This window comes from Nerophis lumbriciformis, linkage group LG13, assembly GCF_033978685.3.
Source record: "Nerophis lumbriciformis linkage group LG13, RoL_Nlum_v2.1, whole genome shotgun sequence".
Taxonomy (NCBI): Eukaryota; Metazoa; Chordata; class Actinopteri; order Syngnathiformes; family Syngnathidae; genus Nerophis; species Nerophis lumbriciformis.
In genome coordinates, this window is record NC_084560.2 from 463,252 (window position 1) to 490,769 (window position 27,518).

At 40.1% G+C, this 27,518-nt stretch overlaps 1 protein-coding gene across 7 annotated transcripts in view; it reads right to left on the bottom strand.

The window, feature by feature from the left end:
- Nucleotides 1-27,518, bottom strand: part of LOC133613921 (uncharacterized) — a 168,560-nt gene that overhangs the window by 37,037 nt on the left and 104,005 nt on the right. For 3 of the 7 annotated variants that reach the window (XM_072914400.1, XM_072914399.1, XM_072914395.1), the window contains exons 1-2: nt 25,534-26,008; nt 12,766-12,984 (exon numbers count right to left, since the gene is read on the bottom strand). The exons of 1 other annotated variant lie outside the window; for it this stretch is intronic. In XM_072914400.1, the coding sequence (XP_072770501.1) occupies nt 12,766-12,984; nt 25,534-25,720 (406 nt within the window). In that variant the 5' untranslated portion in view covers nt 25,721-26,008. Of the gene's footprint in view, nt 1-1,623; nt 4,061-12,765; nt 12,985-25,533; nt 26,009-27,518 lie in introns of those variants that run through there. 3 more of the 7 variants (XM_061971843.2, XM_061971844.2, XM_072914397.1) reach the window with 3 other exon arrangements.

Sequence of the window (27,518 nt, forward strand, 5' to 3'; positions counted from 1 at the left end):
GCCACACCTCCTCCTCTCTTATTTTTACGGTTGGTGTAAAACATTTCATACCCATTTAATTCAAACTCATTACTTGTATTCTCATTCATCCATGTCTCTGAAATACCTATAATATTAAATGGAGATTTGAATTGATTCAAATAGTCCTGGATATCATCAAAATGAGAGTATAGACTCCTGCTATTAAAATGTACTAGAGATATGTTATTATCTTGCATAAATGTTTGATCAAATGTGACGTCAGTATAATATAAACAATCATTGTTGGTGTTTTGTGGAGCATTTCTATCTGGATCCATTTCGCTCATAAATCTTTGTGATTTGTAGTTGATGTGGTCTGAGAAACTGATCGATTCCAAATTGTGGGAGTTTATCAAATCATCATTCTCCTCTATTTCAGAGGAGAATTCACTATCAGAACTATCCATATAGAGTTATCTCAAAAACATGAAAAGAAGAAGAGGGTGTGTGATCATGGTCAGATAAATCATTCCTCTGTTCATGTAACATGAACAAGAGAAGAGGGCATACGGTCAAGGACTGTGGGCCACAGACACACAACACAAAAATGCACACAACTGGACCATTCAAGCAAACACATAAACAATCTCTCATCCACACACACACAAACATACACTCGTACACTGCAGGCAATAAAATAAACATGGAAAACAAAAAACAAAACAAAACAAAAAGCTCCCCCCTAGAGCTACTAAATATCCAATTGCAAAAGTAAAAAACTAAAGAAGTAATATTAACAAAAATATACACACAAACATACACATACACATACATATACATATACATATATATATATATATATACATATACATATACATACACATGCACATCATACATGCATGAGGTGTGACAAGTATCACATATTTAATATGGAACAACTTCAAAATGCAAAAATAGTTTCCTAAATAATTCCCATTCATCACACCATTTGCATAGTTAGGTTCGGATATCAAAATAGAAACAAATAAAAATTAAACTCATATATCTTCTGTGTACAAAATAATATTGTGGTTTAGCGAAAAACAGAAAAAGAAAATCAGTCACGTGGCAACATGACGCGTCAACAACCCAGGAAGTAAACAGATCCATGCCTGTCTCCAGCGCAGAAGCACTGCGATGAAAAAGTCTCATTGAAGAAAAATCAAACAAAAATAGTCTTACCAGGTGTTGTATGTCCATGTCTCTGTGTGAGTACCCCCAAGTTCAGTGGAGTTTACGAGGCTGCGGAGATGAACTTTTCAGCCTCTGCTGGATTGTCAAAAAAGTGTTTTTGGGAGCCTTTGGAGAGTTTGATAGTTGCTGGATAAATGAGAAAGGCTTCAAAACCAGCTTTCCGAGCGCTGTACATAGTGGAGTAGCAGGGTCGTCTCAGCTTGGCCGTCGCGTCACTGTAGTCCGGGGCAAAGCGAACTGAAGAGGAACTTTCCGAGCCTCCTTCAGGATGCGGTCCCTATCCGTGTACCTCAGACATTTCACAATAATCGCCCTGGGACGGGGAGATTGCCGCGGGGGGCCAATGCGATGAGCCCGCATGAGCTCCGGAGGATTGGCAGCCAAGGCAGGGAACCACTTGGGGATGTTGGCGGACAGGTAAGATAACTAACATAAATGTTAGAAGCCTACAACAATATATGTGAAGAAGATTTTAGGATTAAAAGTGAAGATGTGAGGTGAAATAAGTACAAATGCAGCAATAAAAACAAGCAACTCCACTCACGATGGCTCTAAAGTTCAGTGATGTGTTGCTAACTTCAGCATTTTTCTTCTTTGTTGATGTTTTGCAGTAGTTAACATCCATGATGTAACAATGCTGCTAATCTACCAGAGTCCACATTTTGTTAACCATTTTATTCATTCATACTTTTAGTTGGATAATAACATCAATAAAATGCAATGGAAAAAATGTGTGGAAAAAAAACAATGAAAATAATAAGATGTCCTCTCTTCAAAGATGAGAAAATAGAATAAAATAGTAGCTACATATATAATATTCGGTAAATGCACACAACTTAAAGGGGAACATTATCACCAGACCTATGTAAGCGTCAATATATACCTTGATGTTGCAGAAAAAAGACCAAATATTTTTTGTAACCGATTTCCGAACTCTAAATGGGTGAATTTTGGCGAATTAAACGCCTTTCTATTATTCGCTCTCGGAGCGATGACGTTGTGACGTCACATCGGGAAGCAATCCGCCATTTTCTCAAACACATTACAAACACAGAGTCAAATCAGCTCTGTTATTTTCCGTTTTTTCGACTGTTTTCCGTACCTTGGAGACATCATGCCTCGTCGGTGTGTTGTCAGAGGGTGTAACAACACGAACAGGGACGAATTCAAGTTTCACCAGTGGCCCAAAGATGCGAAAGTGGCAAGAAATTGGACATTTGTTCCGCACACTTTACCGACGAAAGCTATGCTACGACAGAGATGGCAAGAAAGTGTGGATATCCTGCGACACTCAAAGCAGAAGCATTTCCAACGATAAAGTCAAAGAAATCTGCCGCCAGACCCCCAGGAAAAGAGAGCGGATGAGGGTATGTCTACAGAATATATTAATTGATGAAAACTGGGCTGTCTGCACTCTCAAAGTGCATGTTGTTGCCAAATGTATTTCATATGCTGTAAACCTAGTTCATAGTTGTTAGTTTCCTTTAATGCCAAACAAACACATACCAATCGTTGGTTAGAAGGCAATCGCCGAATTCGTCCTCGCTTTCTCTCGTGTCGCTGGCTGTCGTGTCGTTTTCGTCGGTTTCGCTTGCATACGGTTCAAACCGATATGGCTCAATTGCTTCAGTTTCTTCTTCAACTTCATTTTCGCTACCTGCCTCCACACTACAACCATCCGTTTCAATACATGCGTAATCTGTTGAATCGCTTAAGCCGCTGAAATCCGAGTCTGAATCCGAGCTAATGTCGCTATAGCTTGCTGTTCTATGCGCCATGTTTGTTTGTGTTGACGTCACAGGAAAATGGACGGGTGTATATAACGATGGTTAAAATCAGGCACTTTGAAGCTTTTTTTAGGGATATTGCGTGATGGGTAAAATTTTGAAAAAAACTTCGAAAAATAAAATAAGCCACTGGGAACTGATTTTTAATTGTTTTAACCCTTCTGAAATTGTGATAATATTCCCCTTTAAGTATTTTTAAATCCCTGCAGCTTCCATGACTGTTACACACTTGTGTCTACTGGCCTGATACTTAAACCTGAACATCTTATCACACACAGTGCAACTAAACGGTTTCTCTCCAGTGTGTGTTCTCATGTGTGTGGTCATGTGACGCTTTCTGGAGAAACTCTTCTTACAAACAGAGCAAGCAAAAGGTTTCTCTCCAGTGTGTGTTCTCATGTGTCTGGTCATGTGTTCCTTTCTGGAGAAACTCTTCTTACAAACAGAGCAAGTAAAAGGTTTCTCACCTGTGTGTATTCTCATGTGTAATATAAGTTCCTTCTTAGTTTTGAATCTTTTAGCACAAGCTGAGCAAGCAAAAGGTTTCTCTCCAGTGTGTGTTCTCATGTGTCTGGTCATGATTTGCTTTCTGGAGAAACTCTTCCTACAAACAGAGCAAGTAAAAGGTTTCTCTCCAGTATGTGTTCTCATGTGTTCTTTAAAATGACTCTTCTTTCTAAATGATTTCCCACATTCAGAGCAGTCAAAGTGTTTGTTGTTAGTGTGATGTCTCGTATCACCTTTAGAGTCATTTTTACTCTCCAAAGGTTTTTGGATGTGGTCACTGTGATCAGAAGAGTGTGACATCATGTGGTCCATGTCTGACAGTGGAGCAAAGATGCTGTCTGGTTCTGACTTGATATCTTCACAATGCTCTCCATCAGCTTCTGTGATGTGTTGACTTACAAGCTCCGCCCCTCTGTTCTCCTCACTTTGACTGTGATGAAGCTGTAAGGACTGAGCTTCATCTTCATCATGAAGCTGCTCCTCTTTAATGTGGGAGGGGGCCTGTAGCTCCTTCTGTCCCACACTGGTGTGCCACTCCTCTTCATGACTCCCCGCTGACACCCGCTGGACGTCTGCAGAACAAATGAGGTGTTACTGTATTGAAGTTTGCAGTATTCAAACTATTGACATGTGAGCTAGGCCAAATAGACAGTGATGGGCAAGCTACCTGGACAATGTAGTAAGCTAAGCTACAAGTTACTCTCAATTAAATGTAGCTAAGCTATCCTCAGAGAATTGTAGCACGCTACACTACAAGCTACACTACAAAAGTAGCTTGCCACATCAAAGCTACATTTAACAGCATTTATATATTTATATATATATATATATATATTGGCCCACATGTATAATATCAATGTTTATGTTGTCCATGGAAAGAAATTAGTAAGAAGCAAAAGAAAAACAACCAACCATGGATGACAAAAGGACTGAAAAATGCTTGTCACAAAAAAAAGACATTATATGGAATATTAATACCGTATTTTCCGCACTATTAGCCGCACCTAAAAACCACAAATTTACTCAAAAGCTGACAGTGCGGCTTATAACCCGGTGCGCTTTATATATGGATTAATATTAAGATTCATTTTCATAAAGTTTCGGTCTCGCAACTACGGTAAACAGCCGCCATCTTTTTTCCCCGTAGAAGAGGAAGTGCTTCTTCTTCTTCTACGCAAGCAACCGCCAAGGTAAGCACCCGCCCCCATAGAACAGGAAGCGCTTATTCTTCTACTGTAAGCAACCACCCGCCCGCGTAGAAGAAGAAGAAGCGCGCGGATATTACGTTTCATTTCCTTCGTGTGTTTACATCTGTAAAGACCACAAAATGGCTCCTACTAAGCGACAGGTTTCCAAGACGCAATCTCTCCATCCGCACATGGACTACTATTTCACAGCAACTGCCTAAAGACTTTCAAGAAAAGCTGGCTACTTTCCGTGCATATTGTAAAAACAAGATAGCTGAAAAAAAGATCCGGCCAGAGAACATTATCAACATGGACGAGGTTCCACTGACTTTTGATATTCCTGTGAACCGCACTGTGGATACAACGGGAGCACGTACGGTGAATATTCGCACCACTGGGAATGAGAAGTCATCCTTCACTGTGGTTCTAGCTTGCCATGCTAATGGCCAGAAACTTCCACCCATGGTGATATTCAAAAGGAAGACCTTGCCAAAAGAGACCTTTCCAGCCGGCGTCATCATAAAAGCTAACTCGAAAGGATGGATGGATGAAGAAAAGATGAGCGAGTGGTTAAGGTAAGTTTACGCGAAGAGGCCGGGTGGCTTTTTTCACGCAGCTCCGTCCATGTTGATATACGACTCCATGCGCGCCCACATCACGCTGGTTTTTAATATATTATTAAAGTTTGACTGACCTATCTGACTGTTTTTTTGACATTCCTTTAGCGCAGTTAGATGCGGCTTATAACACGGGGCGGCTTATAGGTGGACAAAGTTTTGAAATATGCCGTTCATTGAAGGCGCGGCTTACAACCCAGGGCGCCTTATGGTGCGGAAAATACAGTAACACAGACATCTATAGAGGCAGAAAATAAGTATAAGAAATATAAAAACAATCTAATTGGTATACTAGGAACATGTAAGAAGGAATACTACAGACAATTATTAAAGAAGAACAGAAACAACATGAGAGCAACATGGGGCATCCTAAATAGCATCATTAAAAATGCTGCTAAGAAAGATTACCCCCAGTACTTTCTACATGGAAATACAAAAAATGACAATATGAACCAAATAGTTGAACGTTTTAATGATTACTTTGTTGATATCGTAAACAATGTGGAACAAAGATTTCCAAATGCAGATGATGGATCAGTTGAGGACTTGAGTGAGCTCATAGACAGAAATCCCAATTCCATGTTTCTTAAGAACGTGACAAAAGAAGAAATAATCAAAATTGTAAAACATTGTAAATCCAAGACCTCAACCGACTGTCATGGAATAGATATGGTAACCATAAAAAAGGTTATAGAAGACATTTCAGAACCTCTGACATATATCAGCAACGAATCATTTCTAACCCACAAATTCCCTGACAAAATGAAAATTGCGAAAGTCGTACCAATTTATAAGAATGGAGACATACACCAGTTTACTAACTACACACCAGAATTCACAGCTAATATGTCAACATGGATAGCATTAATCCAAATAACAGAGGAAATGAGCAATGCAATAGATGGTAAAGAATGTGCGGCCGCAGTATTCATGGACTTAACTAAAGCATTTGACACAATTAATCATGATATTTTAATAACAAAACTAGAACGATATGGCATCAGAGGTTTGGTCTTGAACTGGGTAAGAAGCTATTTAACCAACAGGAAGCAATATGTGAAGATGGGTGAAAATATGTCAACACGGCTAGATATATCTTGTGGTGTACCCCAGGGATCAATACTGGGACCAAGATTGTTTAATCTTTATATAAACCACATTTGTAAAGTTACAAAAGACTTAAAGTTCGTTTTATTTGCAGACGACACAACTGCTTTCTGTTCAGGAGAGAACACACACGAGGAGGCAGGCGCGTCGTCATCGTGGCAGGCAAGGAAGCTGCAGATGAAGCAGGCGGCGAAGCTCGCCGTGGCGCGTCAGGCGGCAAAACTCGGCGTGGCGCGTCAGGCGGCGAAACTCGGCGTGGCGCGTCATGGTCTTGGCGTGGAGGGTCTTGGTCTTGGCGTGGAGGGTCTTGGTCTTGGCATGGAGGGTCTTGGTCTTGGCATGGAGGGTCTATGACTGGCGGCACTTGACGTGGAGCTGCGACTGGCGGCACTTGACGTGGAGCTGCGACTGGTGGCACTTGACGTGGAGCTGCGACTGGCGGCACTTGACGTGGAGGTGCGACTGGCGGCACTTGGCGTCGTGGAGCTGCGACTGGCGGCACTTGGCGTCGTGGAGCTGCGACTGGCGGCACTTGGCGTCGTGGAGCTGCGACTGGCGGCACTTGGCGTTGTGGAGCTGCGACTGGCGGCACTTGGCGTGGTGGGTCTTGGCGTGGTGTAGCTACTGGCAGCACTGGAGCTTGGCGTGAAGCTGCTACTGGTGCTAGCCGTGGTGCAGCGGCAGGTGCTAGCTTTAGTGCAGGTGGAGGTGGCCTAACTGGGGGTTGCGGCTTGGCATGGCGAAGCGGAGTCACCCCACCAGTACAGTTCCCAGCCCTAGCCCCCCTCAAGGAGCGGAAACCAGACGCGCTCCCCGCGGTCGGGAACCATTTTTAGGGGTGGGTGGAGGGAGGTCAGGAGGGGGGCAGAATCCTCCCCACTAAATTGTCCAAAAAATATTTATTTTTCCCCCACCTGGGGTTGTGTGGGCGGAAAAAAAGAAACATTTTGTGACGGGGGCGGGGCTTGAGTCTTGGGGGGGCAAGGACAGTCCCAGTGAGCGGATCTGTGAAATATGTTTCTGAAAGTGTCTGATTCTGGCAAAAAAGTCCTTTGGTGGTGGCTGATAGAAAAAGTTAACAGAATTTAAAAAAAAATCTTTGTCTCTGACGTCATCACCAGTGGGCGGGGTGACGTCATGACAAGGCGGCGGCGTGATGTCAGCTGCGGGAAAACTTATTTGCTGGCGACATCTGTCAGGACTTGGACTATGGCGTGGTTTGTTCTCCCGAGGTGCAAAAGATTTGGACCAGATGTGGCGTGAAGGGGAGTACATGATTTATTTTAACACTATATATCAAAAAGGAACAAACGAAAAGTGCGCACAATGGCGGAGGTACAAAACTAGGCTATTGAAAACAAAACTTGCACATAGGCAGAAACTGTGAACAATGAAACAAAAACACTAACTGTGGCATTAATAAACAAAAACTTACTTGGCATGGACTATGAAGTGTGCAGAGGTAAACAGAGTGTGACAGGGGTATGAATCCGGATGTCGCCAGAAAGACAAACTGAAAACAATGAACTTAAATACTACAGACATGATGAGTGAAAACAGGTGCGTGACTCAAAACGTGAAACAGGTGCGTGACGTGACAGGTGAAAACGAATGGGTTGCTATGGTGACAAACAAGAGTGCACAATGAGTCCAAATGTGGAACAGGTGAAACTAATGGGTAACTATAGAAACAAGACAAGGGAGTGAAAAGCCAGAAACTAAAGAGTCCAATAACTAAACAAAACAAAACATGACTAAAACAAAACATGATTACACAGACATGACAATACTGTAATAACTTGAAGTAAATAATGAAGATTAAAAAACAATTACAAACAAAACATTTAAAACAAAACTTATTAAATGTAACTAAAAGCTTCCCTTTTTTATATTTGCATAGTATGTATATATTAATGTTGTAAATACACATCTTTATATATCTAGAAAATGTGGTCCTAAAGAGGTAGGCACTGTCACATCTAATAGAGAGCCAAATACTAGAGTCTGTGAACATTGCTCCAAAGTCAAGATTTGTTGTTGATTTAATGTGCATACAAAAGTGAACATTGACAGGTGCAAAGGCAGCAATATATGATAAAACAAGACGGCAGCTAAAGAAGGACTTCCCTATTCATCCCCAAAAAACCTGCCAGGTGAGCAGCTGATTTGACCACTTCTGGTGCTGACGTAAGACAACCTGCGTCACATATGTTTATTTGAATGAAATAAGTTTATTTCCATCATATAATCAACCATCAACCATTCTGTGTGACCAGTTTAACAGTACAGATGATACATATTTAACAATCATACACATTTACACACAAAAAGAAAAGAAAAAGAATGTCGGAAAAAGGAATAGGCTGAAGCCAAAGCTTATATTTGGAGGGATTACCCCCAATACTTCTTAGACGGAAACACACATAATGACAACATGAAGGAAGTATTTGAAAGCTTCAATAATTTCTTTGTAAATATTGGACCAAAATTGGAAGAAAGTATTCCAGACCCAGTTTCAATTGAGGACTATAATGATACCATAGAGCCAAATCCCAACTTCATGTTTCTCAGTAATGTGACACAGGAGGAAATAGTTATAATCCTGTAGTCTAAGACTTCAACTGATTGTAATGGAACTGATATGGAAACCTTGAAAAAAGTTCTATACGAGATCTCAGGACCATTCATGTATATTAGTAACCTATCATTTCAAATACCCAAACTAAATGAAAATAGCAAAAGTTGCACCAATTTATAAGACTGGAGACAAACACCAATTTACAAATTGTAGAACTGTTTCTTTACTTCCACAGTTTTCTAAAATCATTGAAAAACTGTCCAATAACAGATTAGAGAGTTTCACAAACAGACAGAATACTAGAAGAGAACCAATATGGATACACAGCTAATATTTCAACTTTGATGGCTTTAATTGAAATGACAGAAGAAATGAGCAATGCAATAGATAGTAAAAAAATGTGCAGCAGCAGTGTTGTTGGATCTAACTAAAGCATTTGACACAATTAATCACAATATTTTCATCAACAAACTAGAAGGATATGGCATCAGAGGGTTGGTCTTAAACTGGATAAGAAGTTATTTAACCAACAGGAAACAATACGTGAAGCTAGGCCAACACACTTCTACAACACTAAATATATCCTGTGGTGTACCTCAGGGATCAATACTAGGACCTCAATTATTCAATCTCTATATAAATGACATTTGTGAAGTTATAAAACATTTAAAGTTAGTATTATTTGCGGATGATACAACAGTGTTTTGTTCAGGAGAGAACACACAGAAGATAATACAAATAATAACAGAAGAAATTAACAAATTAAAAGGATGGTTTGACAAAAACAGATTATCTTTGAATCTCAGTAAAAGTAAAATAATGCTATTTGGTAACAGGAGAAGAGAAAGTCAAACACAAATGGACGTAATAGAAATTGAAAGAGTAAATGAAACCACATTTCTAGATATAATGATTGATGATAAATGAACTGGAAATCTCATGTAATAAATATACAACATAAAGTAGCAAGAAACACGTCAATAATGAATAAAGCAAAACATGTTCTAGCCCAAAAATGACTTCATATTCTTTACTGCTCACTAGTGTTACATATCTGACTTATTGTGTAGAAATATGGGAAATAACTACAAAAGTACACTTCATTCATTAACTGTGTTACAAAAAAAAATCAGTTATAATAATTCATCATGTGCGATATAGAAGTTGTATGCATAGCTGTGTGATGTATCATGTTGTATGCATGCATGTGACGGCGTGGCGCAGTGGAAGAATGGCCGTGCGCGACCCGAGGGTCCCTGGTTCAATCCCCACCTAGTACCAACCTCGTCATGTCCGTTGTGTCCTGAGCAAGACACTTCACCCTTGCTCCTGATGGGTGCTGGTTAGCGCCTTGCATGGCAGCTCCCTCCATCAGTGTGTGAATGTGTGTGTGAATGGGTAAATGTGGAAGTAGTGTCAAAGCGCTTTGAGTACCTTGAAGGTAGAAAAGCGCTATACAAGTACAACCCATTTATCATTCATTTATGTGTGATGTATCATGTTGTATGCATGCATGTGTGATGCATCATATTGTATGCATGCATGTGTGATGTATCATATTGTATGCATGCATGTGTGACGCATCATGTTGCATGCATGCATGTGTGATGCATCATGTTGTATGCATGCATGCATGTGTGATGCATCATGTTGTATGCATGCATTTGTGATGCATCATGTTGTATGCATGCATGTGTGATGCATCTTGTTCTATGCATGCATGTGTGGTGCATCATGTTGTATGCATACATGTGTGATGCATCATGTTGTATGCATGCATGTGTGATGCATCATGTTGTATGCATGCATGTGTGATGCATTATGTTGTATGCATCCATGTGTGATGCAGCATGTTGTATGCATGCATGTGTGATGCATCATGTTGTATGCATGCATGTGTGATGCATCATGTTATATGCATCATGTTGTATGCATGCATGTGTGATGCATCATGTTGTATGCATGCGTGTGTGATGCATTATGTTGTATGCATGCATGTGTGATGTATCATGTTGTATGCATGCATGTGTGATGTATCATGTTGTATGCATGCATGTGTGATGTATCATGTTGTATGCATGCATGTGTGATGTATCATGTTGTATGCATGCATGTGTGATGTACCATGTTGTATGCATGCATGTGTGATGTATCTTGTTGTATGCTTGCATGTTCCAAACAAAGTCAAAGTCAACTCAACTCAACTCAACTAACACTTGGTGGACATTCAAGCCACAAAATGCAAATGGAGTATTGTTGGTGTATTTTGGATGGTTATAGAGGACCTCCCATTGGCTCCATTGCAAGTGGACTTTTATTTACATTTATGAGTTAGAATTAGGGCTGGGTGATATATGGAATATACTGGATATATTGTGGGTTTGTCTCTGTGCGATATAGAAAATGACTATATGGTGATATTGGAGTATACGTTCTCACACAGTTGCTTTTAGCTGCAGGCATTCCACTACAGGCTCTTCTCACTCTTTCTTGTCTCTCCTTCTCACAGAGACATAAAACAAGCGCACCTCCTTACATACGTCACATACTGTCACGTGTGCAACGTCATATGCTCTCATGGAGCAGAGAGGTAGCGGCATGGTAATGTTAGCTGTGGTGCTAGTGGTAATACGAGAGAAAGAAGGTGCCAATCTGGTAACAAATGAAGGAATAATTAATTACCAAAGAAAACAGCAGGGGGTCCATCGTCTGGCGGTGGTTTGGCTTCAAGCAGGTAGATGGTGAACAAGTATGCGGCAAAAGCGTTGCTACAAAAAGTAGCAGCACTGCTAATGTAGCATCATTTGAAAAGTCACCCGCTAGAGAATGAAGAGTGTTTGAAACTCTGCATGTCAACATCTCCGTTCAGTGCCACACCCACAAAATGCCCAAGCAACCATTTCCACATCAACACCGTATGAAACAAATAGTCAACAACAGAAGGAGATAGCGTCCGCAGGAACCTACCACATAGCGAAGGACATACACTATTTGATTTCCTATTATGCAGCTCATTTTTATTTGACACTTATTGAAATATCTTGTGTGAAATCATGCACAAAAGTGCACTTTATTTGTTTTAAACTATTGTAGTGGCGTTCTGTACAAAAAGTGCACTTTAATTTAGTATAGTTATGATATGTCATCTTAGTGACATCATGCACAAAAGTGCACTAATAGCTTGTTTAAAAATGTCTCTGACAATCTTGCACTTTCTATTTTGAAATGACATGAATGTTTGTGCCACTGCTTAATAACTGTTTAATAAATACACTTTTGCTAAATTGACATAGTTGTGATTTCCCTCTCTGCATGAAAGTTTAAAAGTAGCATATATTAATACAGTATGAAGAAGAATGTTTTAATGTAGACACATAGAATCATCATACTGCTGTGATTATGCATCAAGTGTTCATTCAAGGCTAAGGCAAAATATCCACATATATATGGTGTATCGTGACATGGCCTAAACATATCCACATATATATGGTGTATCGTGACATGGCCTAAACATATTCACATATTAATAAAAGGCCATATCACCCAGCCCTAGTTAGAATGTGATTTTTTTTATATATATCCACCATCATGTTTTTTATAATGATTGTGAACGATAGAAAAATCCCCTAAAAAGTGCAGTTCCCCTCTAAATTCCAATGATTAGATTTAAGACTTGAAGTGTATGAGCATGAAGTGATGAAGCCTACTTGGATGAGTCTTCTAAGACAAAGTGAACAGTCCAGTTGTGATGGATTGAATGCCCTGAGAATAAAATGATATGTGCTTACTTGGACTGTGATGAAGATGTGAGGACTCAGGTGCTTTGTCTTCATGCTCTTCAGTCTTCACAGAGACAACAGTCAGTGGAAACTTGCTGACATCATCCTCCTCCTGCCCTACAACACACTCTCCCTCCTGACTGATCCACACTTCCTTCTCTTCCTCTTTCAAGTGGGGGGGCTGTGGATCCTCCTCATTATATTTAATGTGAGGGGGCTGCTGGACGTCTGTTGGGTAAATAAGTAAATAAGATAAAAAGAGAATATAAATAGTTTTGGACTGACACTGTTAACACAATGACATTATTTGTGTTCTTCTGTGTGTTGTGTTAAAAGTGTGTAGCAAAACAACCAATAGAAATGCGGGAAATACCTCCTTTTGTCCTAGTCACTACAATTAATTCAAAAGTGAGTACAAAAACAGACTTGGAAATTTGATGGGGGCAATTTGAAAAGTTTTTATAAGTACGAGGCAGCATTGATTGAGGCATTCTTAATTTTGCACTTACTGATGTAAAGTGTGTAAATATTTTATTCTGTATACGGTCTATGACACCTAAACTTTATCTCTAAACTTAACCACAATCTTGTAATGGCATAGTCATTACCATCATTTCAATATCATGGAAATAAAAAATCAAATTCCAAAATCACTTAAAAAAACATTCATGGTATGTTTTTGTTATCATGCAGAATACTTTCTTGTGGTCATTTTGTTGGCTGGGCCAAAAGGAACTTTTACCAAAACATGTTTTACTATGCGCTTTTTTATGGAGTATTTCCATCAACAATTCCTCTTTAGGAATTGGAGACCATCTACGACACGCTGAAGAAAAGTCAGTCACCTTTATGCTCTTTTAATAAATTAAGTGTTGACTACTTTGGTTATTGAAAATAAATGTTTACTTTCCCTTATTGTTGCATGTAAGTCAGAATCAGGAAGTGAAATTATAACTTTAATTAGATTTGATTACAGTATAACATGTATTTGGTGAGTGTGTGAGTTTTGTGTAAACATGTTGATACAGGTTTACATCTTCTTGGGGACTGGAACACAGATATGTCCTGAAAGGATGCACCCATTTTTAAAACCTTCACTAAGCTGTGCCACCAACATTGTCTCACTTAACTCATTAAGCCAGCGTTTCTCAAAGTGTGGGGCGCGCCCCACTGGTGGGGAATAGAGACATGACAGGTGGGGCGCGAGGAACGGGAAGGAATTTCACTTTAATTTTTTTTTTTTTTTTTTTTACTATGCTTTCATTTTCTATACACACTGTAAATCCCTTTGTGATTCTGTCTGTGAAATCCGCTATATAAATACATGTAAATTACTTATTTTTCCTGTAGGCTTTAAATTTCTAGGTAGGAGCAAAAGTTTGACAGACATAGCAACAGTACCGTATTTTCCGCACTATAAGGCGCACCTAAAAACCACAAATTTTCTCAAAAGCTGACAGTGCGCCTTATAACCCGGTGCGCTTTATATATGGATAAATATTAAGATTCATTTTCATAAAGTTTCGGTCTCGCAACTTCGGTAAACAGCCGCCATCTTTTTTCCCGGTAGAACAGGAAGCGCTTCTTCTTCTACGCAAGCAACCGCCAAGGTAAGCACCCGCCCCCATAGAACAGGAAGCGCTTCTTCTTCTACTGTAAGCAACCACCCGCCCGCGTAGAAGAAGAAAAAGCGCGCGGATATCACCGTACGTTTCATTTCCTTTGTGTGTTTACATCTGTAAAGACCACAAAATGGCTCCTACTAAGCGACAGGGATCCGGTTCATGAAAAGACGCAATCTCTCCATCCGCACACGGATTACTATTTCACAGCAACTGATATTCCTGTGAACCGCACTGTGGATACAACGGGAGCACGTACGGTGAATATTCGCACCACAGGGAATGAGAAGTCATCCTTCACTGTGGTTCTAGCTTGCCATGCTAATGGCCAGAAACTTCCACCCATGGTGATATTCAAAAGGAAGACCTTGCCAAAAGAGACCTTTCCAGCCGGCGTCATCATAAAAGCTAACTCGAAGGGATGGATGAAGAAAAGATGAGCGAGTGGTTAAGGTAAGTTTAAGTTTACGCGAAGAGGCCGGGTGGCTTTTTTCACGCAGCGCCGTCCATGTTGATATACGACTCCATGTGCGCCCACATCACGCTGGTTTTTAATATATTATTAAAGTTTGACTGACCTATCTGACTGTTTTTTTGACATTCCTTTAGCGCAGTTAGATGCGGCTTACAACACGGGGCGGCTTATAGGTGGACAAAGTTTTGAAATATGCCGTTCATTGAAGGCGCGGCTTATAACCCAGGGCGCCTTATGGTGCGGAAAATACGGTAACTAATGGGGGCGGGGCTAAGCGGAACAAATTTGACGAGACAAGCGCAGCAAAATTAAAAGCTTTCCCACTGTTAAACGACACAGTTGCGAGACGTATATGCGACATTGCAAGTGATCTTGAGGAACAACTCGGAGACAAATGAAAAGAAAGTCGTTTTGCTTTACAAGTGGACGAAGCTACTATGACAGCAATAAAGACTGCCTGTTCATCGCATATGTCCGCTTTGTGAATGGCGAGTCACTGTGCGAGGATTTGCTGTTTTGCAAATACATCAAAAATAGAGCCTCTGCTGATGAGCTGTTCGAGATAATGGACAGTTTCCTCAAAGAACACGACCTTAAATGGGAAAACTGTGTGGGCTTTTGCTCTGATGGCGCAATGACCATGGCAGGGTCAAGAAACAAGCTGCAGGCTCTAATAAAAAGGGTTGCGCCAAATGCGCATTGGACACACTGTGTCATTCACCGGGAAGCACTCGCGTCAAGGCAGCTCATCCCCGAACTCAATGAGGTTTTAACAGATGTGAGCGCGGTAAATTTGATCAAAACACGACCACTGAAAGCGCGACTGTTCTCTGCACTGTGTGAGGAAATGGGAGCTGATCATACAGCCGTGCTGTTTCACCATACTTGCCAACCTTGAGACCTCCAATTTCGGGAGGTGGGGGTCGGGGGCGAGGAGTATATTTACAACTAGAATTCACCAAGTCAAGTATTTCATATATATATATATATATATATATATATATATATATATATATATATATATATATATATATGTCTTGCCAAATGCATAGCTCCTCCTTTTTTTTGCAAAGATTGCAAAGTGGCACTTTTATTTTATTTATTTTGAATTTGATGCAAATTATTTGATTTATTATTGAACTTGATGCAAGTTATAACACTTTTATTTGATTTATTATTGAACTTAATGCAAGTTATAACACTTTTATTTGATTTATTATTGAACTTGATGCAAGTTATAACACTTTTTTTGATTTATTATTGAACTTGATGCAAGTTATTTTATTTATTATTGAACTTGATGCAAGTTATACCAGGCAGCACGGTGGAAGAGGGGTTAGTGCATCTGCCTCATAATACGAAGGTCCTGAGTAGTCTTGGGTTCAATCCTGGGCTCGGGATCTTTCTGTGTGGAGTTTGCATGTTCTCCCCGTGACTGCGTGGGTTCCCTCCGGGTACTCCGGCTTCCTCCCACCTCCAAAGACATGCACCTGGGGATAGGTTGATTGGCAACACTAAATTGTCCCTAGTGTGTGAATGTGAGTGTGAATGTTGTCTGTCTATCTGTGTTGGCCCTGCGATAAGGTGGTGACTTGTCCAGGGTGTACCCCGCCTTCCGCCCGATTGTAGCTGAGATAGGCTCCAGCGCCCCCCGCGACCCCAAAGGGAATAAGCGGTAGTAAATGGATGGATGGATGGGCAAGTTATACCACAGCTGCACAGTTATTTTATTTATTATTGAACTTGATGTTATTTTATGTTATTGAGTTTAAATGTATACAACTTGATGTTACTTGATGTTCAATAAATTTGAAAATGTTAAGCTTGGCATTAGCATTGGAGCGATGGGGGCAGGTGGGGCTTGAAAACTCCCCCTTGTCCAAAGTGGGGGATGACAAAAAAAGTTTGAGAACCACTGCATTAAGCAAACTACCAGGGTGAGTGAGTCCTTTTAAACCTTTGTAGACCTTGTTGTTACTTCTGACCAGTCTAAGATCACCATAAGTGGAACTACTGTATGCGGCTTAAGTGATCATTCCATCATTTTCTGTACCCGTAAAGAACATAGAACCGAGGCTGACGGCCACAAAACAAGCGAAGCTACAATCCTTTAGACCTAGACTAGCAAGGCTTTCAATGACAAACTGGCAAATTAAGACTCGCCTGGTACTTGCAAGTACACAGGTTTTTGGGTCAATTCCTAACCCCAGAAAAGTATATAACTTCACAGTCAAAGTGGGTGACAATATTATAACAAACAAAAATGAGATGACCTATCTTGGCTGTATCGTAGAGACTAATCTCTCCAGTGAAAAAATGACTACTAAGGTAGTCAAAGAATCAACCGACAAATTATGTTCTTACTAGTGTTGTCCCGATACCAATATTTTGGTACCGGGACCTGTACCAAAATGTATTTCGATACTTTTTGATACTTTTCTAAATAAAAGGACCACAAAAAAGTGCATTATTGGCTTTATTTTAACAAAAAATCTTAGGGTACATTAAACATATGTTTCTTATTGCAAGTTTGTCCTAAAATAAAATAGTGAACTTACTAGACAACTTGTCTTTTAGTAGGAAGTAAACAAACAAAGGCTCCTAATTAGTCTGCTGACGTATGCAGTAACATATTGTGTCATTTATCTACCTATTATTTTGTCAAAATTATTCAGAACAAGTGGTAGAAAATTGATTATTAATCTACTTCTTCATTTACTGTTAATATCTGCTTATTTTCTGTTTTAACATGTGCTATCTACACTTCTGTTAACATTTAATAATCACTTATTGCTCTGTTGTTTGATACTTCACATTAGTTTTGGATGATACCACAAATTTGGGTATCAGTCTGATACCAAGTAGTTACAGGATCATACATTGGTCATATTCAAAGTCCTCATGTGTCCAAGGACATACTTACTGACTTTATAAACATAATATATATTTTTTTAAACAAAAGAAGATGTTGTGATGCCAAAAAATATTGATATAATCATAGAAGTTGTACTTTTTACAGGCGGTATAGTACCAAATATGATTCATTAGTATCGCGGTACTATACCAATACCGGTATACCGTACATCCCTAGTTCTTACACAGTAGGATCACCCCGCTGGTAGGTAGAAATACACTTAAGACTCTAACACAAGCGCTCATTTATTAACCCCACTTTAACTACAGAGTTCATGTTTGGTACCGTGACGCCTTAAAAGCCCTGAAAAACAAACTCCAGACTAGGGATGTCCCGATCTAGGTTTTTGCACTTCCGATCCGATACCGATATTGTTTTTGCACTTCCGATCCGATACCGATACTGACCGATACCGATACTGACCGATAATGGCCTATCCGAGCATGTATTAAAGTTTAAAGTTATTTAGCCTACTTAGTTGTCAGAATCATGTTGAAAAGGGTTTTAGTACTCTTGATAACAACTAGCCAGCTGAATTAGGGGAGTTTGAATAATACACAATGGTTGGTAACAAGAAACTGACCTGTTTATTCAAGGATAAACACAAAATAGACAAAATTATACATGACAAACAGAAATGGCATCATTGAAACAAGGGCTGGGCGATATGGCCTTTTTTTAATATTGCGATATTTTAAGGCCATATTGCGATACACGATATATATATCTCGATATTTTGCCTTAGCCTTGAATGAACACTTGATGCATATATTTACAGCAGTATGATGATTCTGTGTGTTTTGATTGATTGATTGAGACTTTTATTAGTAGGTTGCACAGTGAAGTACATATTCCGTACAATTGACCACTAAATGGTAACACCCGAATAAGTTTTTCAACTTGTTTAAGTCGGGGTCCACTTAAATTGATTCATGATACAGATATATACTATCAGATATATATATCATCATAATACAGTCATCACACAAGATAATCACATTGAATTATTTACATTATTTATAATCCAGGGTATGGAGGGGGGCGCCGGATGTAAGTGTCAAAAAGACAGCCAAAAGAGTTTGGTATGAGAATAAATCTGAAGTTAAAATATAGGGTAGAAATGCATCCATTTGCAGGAAATGTAGTCTTGATTTTCAACATTTTCTTTTAAGGCTTGCATGTCTACATTAAAACATTCTTCTTCATACTGCATTCATATATGCTACTTTTAAACTTTCATGCAGAGAAGGAAATCACAACTAAAAAAATCACTAATTTTTTCATACGGTGTTGATCTGGAAATTTTTGCCTCGGCATTTTGATGGTGTGGACGTCTGGCACCAAACGGAGATAAGCGTCTCGACAGACGTTATAATATTTGAACAATGATGACGAAAACTGTTTTCTCTGTCGTGTCGGTGTGTCGAAAATGGTTATGCACTTATTTTTTTATTTGATTTTGTGCGTGGCATATAATTGCTATGCGCAGAGGACGTTTAAACAGTGCGCAATTGCACAAGCGCGCACCTTAGAGAGAACGTTGGTCACACGGCTGCGCTAGCATCACAGCTAACGTTAGCCATGCTGCTATCTCTCGGCTCGGGGAGGGCTTATATGTATGTGACGTATGACGTGACAGTATGTGACGTATGACATGACAGTATGTGACGTATGACGTGACAGTATGTGACGTATGACGTGACAGTATGTGACGTATGACGTGACAGTATGTGACGTATGACGTGACAGTATGTGACGTGTGTCGTGACAGTATGTGACGTATGACGTGACAGTATGTGACGTGTGTAAGAAGGTGCGCTTGCTGTCTGTGAGAAGGAGAGACAGGAAAGATTGAGAAGAGCCTGTCATGTAATGCCAGCAGCTAAAAGCAACTGCATGAGAATCCACAGACCTGTGGATGTGTTGAAGGTGTGCTGGAAAATGCGGAATGGAAATTATAGGGAGCAGCAGAAAAGTGGAATGTATTATTTAAATAGGTGCGTGGAAAACACGGAGCAGAGTTTGTTTTTTTTAACTGGATCTGGATCGGCATTTTCCCATGCCTTGCCGATACGATCCCGATCCGATCCAAATATCGGATCGGGACATCCCTACTCCAGACAGCCAAAACAAAATGATTGGGCTTCTACTCAACCCCCCATCTTGCGCCCACTTCCGTCAACCATTTCAGAGTACAGCTTCTTGCAGTTGGTCTGGTGTACAATATACACCATACCACTAAAATACCCATGTATTGCAACTAGGGATGTCCCCATCCAATATTTGGATCGGATCGGCCGCCGATATTGGCAAAAAAATGCGTATCGGCAAAGCATGGGAAAATGCCGATCCAGATCCAGTTGTGAAAAAACTCCGGTCCGTGTTTTCCAACGCACCGATTTAAATAATACATTCCACTTTTCTACTGCTCCCTAATTTCCGTTCCGCATTTTCCAGCACACCTTCAACACATCCACAGGTCTGTGGATTCTCACGCAGTTGCTTTTAGCTGCTGGCATAACACGACAGGCTCTTCTCAATCTTTCCTGTCTCTCCTTCTCACAGACAGCAAGCGCACCTTCTTACACACGTCACATACTGTCACGTCATACGTCACATACTGTCACGACACACGTCACGTCATACGTCACATACGTATTCGCCCTCTCCCAGCAGAGAGGTAGCAGCATGGCTAACGTTAGCTGTGGTGCTAGCGCAGCCGTGCGCGCCTGTGCAATTGCTATGGCGTCACATTAGTGCCAAAAATCAGAGCGCATAAAAACTGTTATCGCGCGCTGATTCTCCACTTCGTGCGCGCGCGCGACACCCTTTTGCGCGCGCGTGGTGCCTTTTTGCGCGCGCGGTCCCTTTCAAAAGGCACCGCGCGCGCCGTCTCGGTCTGTGCGCTGTCATGTTTCGTTTTGGCACTTTGGGGGCGGGTCTGCTTAGACGGCCCCTTCTTTCTGATTGGTCAGGGGAAAAATGCTCAAAGCCAATCAGAAGTATAGCAGGGCGGGTCATCGTCAATATGTATCAAGATTTACGGAGGAAGAAGTGGATAAAAACATGTCGCGCGCTGATGAAGGTTATTTCATACCACATAAACACAATACAGGGTAATACAAAATGTGACCCAAATAAATAATAAGACAACAAACACCATAATCACATCTTTCGGCCAGAACTGGTCCACCAGCAATAACATCCAACCATAACATTATTTTATCATTTCACTTCTTCTTGAACATTTGTTTTCTAATTTATGGAATTTCTTTTGATTCAGCCATAAAAGTAATGAAATCATCTTTGAATTTTGTTTTTAAAATGTTAAAAATAGCCTTTTAATAATGTATTCTGAAACAGTTTAAAATAATCAGAGAACTGACTAACACTGACCCTACACAACTATGTTGCACAATTAAGTCTTTTTTTTTTTAAAGCGAAAGAGGTAATTTCAACAAGTACAGCATCCTATGTCATATCTACATGTAATAAGATTTGTAACAAGGCAAACCGTTTGTAAATTGGTCGAAAATCGAGCAAGTTATGGTAATGTAATTAGTACATGTACCATTGACATCAATGTAATGATTGAGGCTAGATGTCCGAGGTAAGATGGCTACAACGTTGCTACGCTGGAGAATGATTGGTCATATGAAAAATGCTCAGAGTCAATCAGAAAGGAGGGGCCGTCTAAGCATACCCGCCCCCAAAGTGCCAAAAAGAAACATGACAGCGTGAGGAGAGATGCCAGGAGTACACAGAGAGCGCACAGACCGAGACGGCGCGCTCTCTGTGTACTCCTGGCGCAGAAAGGCACCGCGCGCACGCAAAAAGGCACCACGCGCGCGCAAAAAGGCACCACGCGCGCGCGCACGAATTGGAGAATCAGCGCGCGGTAACAGTTTTTATGCGCTTGGATTTTTGGCATTAATGTGACGCCATAAATTGCGCACTGCTCAAGCGTCCTCTGCGCACGGCAAATCTATGCCACGCACAAAATCAAATAAAAAAATAAGCGCATAACAATTTTCGACACACGGACACGACAGAGAAAACCGTTTTCGTCATCATTGTTCAAATATTGTAACGTCTGTCGAGACGCTTATCTCCATTCGGTGCCACACGTCCACACCATCAAAATGCCGAGGCAAACATTTCCAGATAAACACCGTATGAAAAAATAGTGATTTTTTTAGTTGTGATTTCCTTCTCTGCATGAAAGTTTAAAAGTAGCATATATTAATGCAGTATGAAGAAGAATGTTTTAATGTAGACACATAGAATCATCATACTGCTGTGATTATATGCATGCAAGTGTTCGTTCAAGGCTGAGGCAAAATATCGAGATATATATCGTGTATCGCAATATGGCCTTAAAATATCGCAATATTAAAAAAAAAGGCCATATCGCCCAGCCCTAGTTCAATGATGCCATTTCTGTTTGTCATGTATAATTTTGTCTATTTTGTGTTTATCCTTGAATAAACAGGTCAGTTTCTTGTTACCAACCATTGTGTATTATTCAAACTCCCCCAATTCAGCTGGCTAGTTGTTATCAAGAGTACTAAAACCCTTTTCAACATGATTCTGACAACTAAGTAGGCTAAATAACTTTAAACTTTAATACATGCTCGGATAGGCCAGTATCGGTCAGTATCGGTATCGGTCAGTATCGGATCGGAAGTGCAAAAACAATATCGGTATCGGATCGGAAGTGCAAAAACCTGGATCGGGACATCCCTAATTGCAACTACCTAGAGGTAGTTGTACAAATGACATTCAACCCAGATTTCACGACGAAAAAGGTTCTAAATCGTTTTCCTGCTATCCCACCAAAATGTGGAACTCCCTATCAAAAAGAGAAGACATTACAGGTTGCGGCTACTCGTAACTGGGACTATACAAAGCCTTTTGCTTTTTGTAAATTATAATTTCATTTAGGCAGCACGGTGGTAGAGGGGTTAGTGCATCTGCCTCACAATACGAAGGTCTTGAGTAGTCTTGGGTTCAATCCCGGGCTCGGGATCTTTCTGTGTGGAGTTTGTATGTCCTCCTCGTGACTGCGTGGGTTCCCTCCGGGTACTCCGGCTTCCTCCCACTTCCAAAGACATGCACCTGGGGATAGGTTGATTGGCAACACTAAATTGGCCCTAGTGTGTGAATGTGAGTGTGAATGTTGTCTATCTGTTTTGGCCCTGCGATGAGTAGCTGAGATAGGCTCCAGCGCCCCCCGCGACCCCAAAGGGAATAAGCGGTAGAAAATGGATGGATGGATAATTTCATTTATTTTCTTGCAGTATATTTGTATTTAGGGACGGCGTGGCGCAGTGGAAGAGTGGCCGTGCGCAACCCGAGGGTCCCTGGTTCAATCCCCACCTAGTACCAACCTCGTCGTGTCCGTTGTGTCCTGAGCAAGACACTTCACCCTTGCTCCTGATGGGTGCTGGTTAGCGCCTTGCATGGCAGCTCCCTCCATCAGTGTGTGAATGTGTGTGTGAATGGGTAAATGTGGAAGTAGTGTCAAAGCGCTTTGAGTACCTTGAAGGTAGAAAAGCGCTATACAAGTACAACCCATTTATCATTTATTTATTTTAAATGCTAATTTCTACATAGTAATGTGAGTTAAAAAAATATTTCAACTGAAACCATCTCAGGCTTTTTTGTAGCAGCAGGGTTTCCCGCAGCGTTTTGTTGTTAAGGCGGCCGCCTTAACAACAAAGAGCCACCGCCTAAACTAACGTCTTAACAGGATCTCCAGCCACACGTCAGCATTTAAAGAAACTATTACTGTCCCCAAGCAAACGCATACACTGAGTGTCATACACATGCCAAAATATGGGGGGCGCTGTAGCCTCGGACTTAAGACCATTTTAGCCAATCAGAAACAAACTAAAACGTCATTTCTGGAGGCGGCATATAGAAAAAATGGCGGGTCACGGCAACAAAGAATTATATATGTGGACTGACAGAGAAGTAGAGCTACTTTTAAGCATCGTCTTGGAGCTTAAAGTTAACAAAAGTCAACAAAGTGTTGACTGGTAAACTTGCCAGTCCAAGTCTGGTGACATTATTACCCTATTTTGGAACGGTACGGACTAGGAGGGACATCTGAGGAATTTCCTCATCGGAAAGAGGACATGACAAAAACAACTATCGACACTAAACTGAAAGTGATTGGTGGAAAGTACAGACAAGCAGTGGACGCAGGTGGAAGAAGTGGTTACGCTAGAGTTGTTTTGCTGTACTTCCAACTATGCCAGCAGATCTGGGGCGGTTCTCCATCAACTACATCCATTCCATTTGGAATAGAAACATCAGATATTGACACAAGCTCTCACAGGAGTTGGGATTCTCCATTCACCCTTGACAGCCTGGTCACAGACAAAGATATGCCCAATGATGTACAAGAGCAGCAAGATTCCAATAGGAACAATCCACAATCTTCTGTGGTGAAAGAGAGAAGAGCTCTACTTCAGGTATGTGGGCGCTAACTTCATTGCTAGGAAGTAATATTGTTAAAAGGCAGATAGATGTGGCATCAAAACATTTTTATATGAACTGCACTGCAATTCCAAATGCTCTCAGATGACCACTTTCAACAATGTGGAATCATATTTGTTTGAATATGATCATTGTTTGACAACAGTGTGACAAAAATACTTGCTTTGGAATCAGAAGTCAAGATGGCAAGCATATATTAAAAGTTCAGCTGTTTTAGATGTATTTAAATAGGCTTGTATTAAAAATGCTGTGAGTAGTTTCTTGTAATAAATAATATTTAGTTAAGTAAAACTGCAGTTGCATTAAATGTTGTTTTTTTTCTGTCAAAATTAAAATACCTCAAAGTGTTTTATTTACACACATTGTTTCCCGACGATGTTGACGGCCATTTGACATGTTGTAAATAACATGTCACTATCTTACACCTGTGCTAAAGTGGCTTTATCTCAAATAATGCATTCATGATTGTTGAAAGTAATTTTGTAAAAATCCTCGTAATTTCTTTTTTTTTTCACTAGGCAAAACTCAACAGCCACAAGCAGGACAGACTAAAAGGAAAACTTCCAATGGAGATAAAGTTGCTGAATGCAGTAGAAGACGACGTCCAGATAAAGAAGAGACTTCTGGACATGATGGAGACATCAGAGAAGCAATCGTCTGACAATTTAGACATACTAACATCAAATTACTAAGTCAAAATATTGACTTACTAAGTCATAATAATGACATAATTAATATCTCAGGTAACTAGGACTGTTTTGTGTTTTGTTTGTACTTTACGGAAAAAATATGGAGGTATATATCGTACATCACCATTCTGCAAATGGAGCGGAAAACACAACCAAAAATTGTAAGCTTCTTTATTTCTCTAATATTTTTATTTAATATAAGATATTGTTATTTGGTTATTTTTTAATAAACAATGTGTTCAATGTAATCGGAGTCTGTAGTCTGACCCATCACCCTTGATCACCCCCTGGGAGGTGAGGGGAGCAGTGAGCAGCAGTGGTGGCCGCGCCCGGGAATAATTTTTGGTGATTCAACCCCAAATTCCAACCCTTAATGCTGAGTGCCAAGCAGGGAGGTAATGGCTCACATTTTTATAGTCTTTGGTATGACTCGGCCGGGGTTTGAACTCACAACCTACCCATCTCAGGGCGGACACTCTAACCACTAGGCCACTGATTGACCATCTATTGAAGAAAGGTGTTAATAATTATATATAAAGTTAGTAAAGATGTGAGAGTAAGAAGTCAACAAACCTGTTCTGTGTAACACAACTTGATGTTTCTTGAAAACAGCGTCCTTTAGTAGCTTGTTCTCCTCCTTTGTTCTAGAAAGTTCCGCCTCGTATTCTGCTATCGTTCTTTCTAACACTACAAATATTTCTTCAACGGCAGCAGTTAGTCGCTGATCCACCAACGCTCTCAACATGTATAATGTAGACATTTTCACACAATCACAACACTTTACTCTCACACTTGATCTCGACTGAGCGATGTGTTGATAACTTCTGTTAGCAGCTAACAAGCTAAGCTAACTAGCGAGCTAAGCTAACTAACAATAAACGAGCACGAGAAGCAGCAAAGTGCTTCTAGCGCATCGAGACGATTTTATCGTTAAAATAAAGAATCAAAGATGTATTTCATACGACGTAAATATTTCAAACTGAAGAACAAATAATAAGACTGACTTATTAGCGTCCTTCTGGCTTCTTTCTGCGTCAATGTGCTTTCACGACAGTTGGCACGCTTGACGTTACAAGACGGTTCTGCTCTCGTCTATGACTGCTCTGCTCTCGCGAGATGTGTCATGCGCAGAAGGCTTAAAGCTTTGTAGTAAATCAGGAGCGTGATCACTTTTTGATTTTCTACATTTATTTTGCATCATTGACTTTGTTAAAACTGTTGTTTTTAATAAAATCATTAATTGTATTATTTTGTTGTAATTGTTTCACTAATTAAAAAGATGTATATATTGTTGTATTATTCACCATTAAGTCGATACATTTTGGTCATGTGTTTTATTCTGGTGATAATGAAAAATGAGGTAAAAGGCGAAGTGAAAGTGAAACTTAGCTACTGCCTCTCGCCTACACGTCAATTTATCGTGCGGTAGCCAAAAGTCACCAGTAGATGGCAGTACAGTATTGTAAAGTCCTACATATAGTACCATTGAAATGTTGCTGCTCATATTAATAAAACGCTAAATCCTTTATTTTTGACAAAATACCTCTAGTAGTGATACAAATGTGCTCTGGCAAAATAATCTTATTTCCTTTGTTTGGCTTGAAAGAAGCTATGAAAATAAACATGACAAAAAATGTGTAAATCTCCGCCATTTTAGTTTTTTTTTTAAAGTTCTCAGGAAGAAAAAAAGGTTGTAGATGATGTGAAAGGACCAAATCCTCTGTTAAGGAATAATACAAATAATAATAATCAATTTTATTTACAAGGTGCCTCTCTGGAGACGATACAAACATTACAACATTGAACAATATAAAACAGAAAATGTCAGTTGAGACAAGAAACTAGAAATAGCTGAAATGAAAGTGAATAAGTATTCTGGAATAAGTGTGTTCTTGATTTGAAAAGGCTAAATGAGTCCATATTGTGGAAGTCTTGCTGTTCCAAAAATATGGAGGGTCAAATGGGACAACATTAAACAAATAATACTAATAATTACTTAAATGTGATAATTCATTACAAATGGAATTAAATACATACATGTATTTTATCTTTCAAACTCAGCCATCAAAGTCAGTGGGCGGGTCCTAACATCTGATTGGTCCCACCGACCAGAGAGAATAGCGGTTTATATCTTCGTCCGAAAGTGAGGAAATTGTTACATCTTTGTAACTGTTTTGGACTTAAATTTGCTTGTTATCTGTATGTGGTATATAAGTTCCTGTCCTGTGCCCTAATTTGGTGTTTTTCACTTCCTCGTGCTGTTCACAGGCTTCCACACCAGCTGCCTGATATGCAACCGGGACACACCTGTACCCACTTGACAATCAATCTCGTATTTCAGTCCAGATTGTCAACCAGACAGCGTCGGATCATTGCTTCGCGTACGTGTGATGTTTCCGGTACAAAATTAGTTCCGTCTCTTGTGCATTTACTTCTGCACTCGCCTTCTTTTGTTTTCCTTCACTCCTATTGTGGTTGAGTTTTCTATTCTTTCCTCCCCTCCATGTGAGTATTTTCTCTGCATCCTTGGGGTCACGTCGATAAGCTGCATTCCAGCT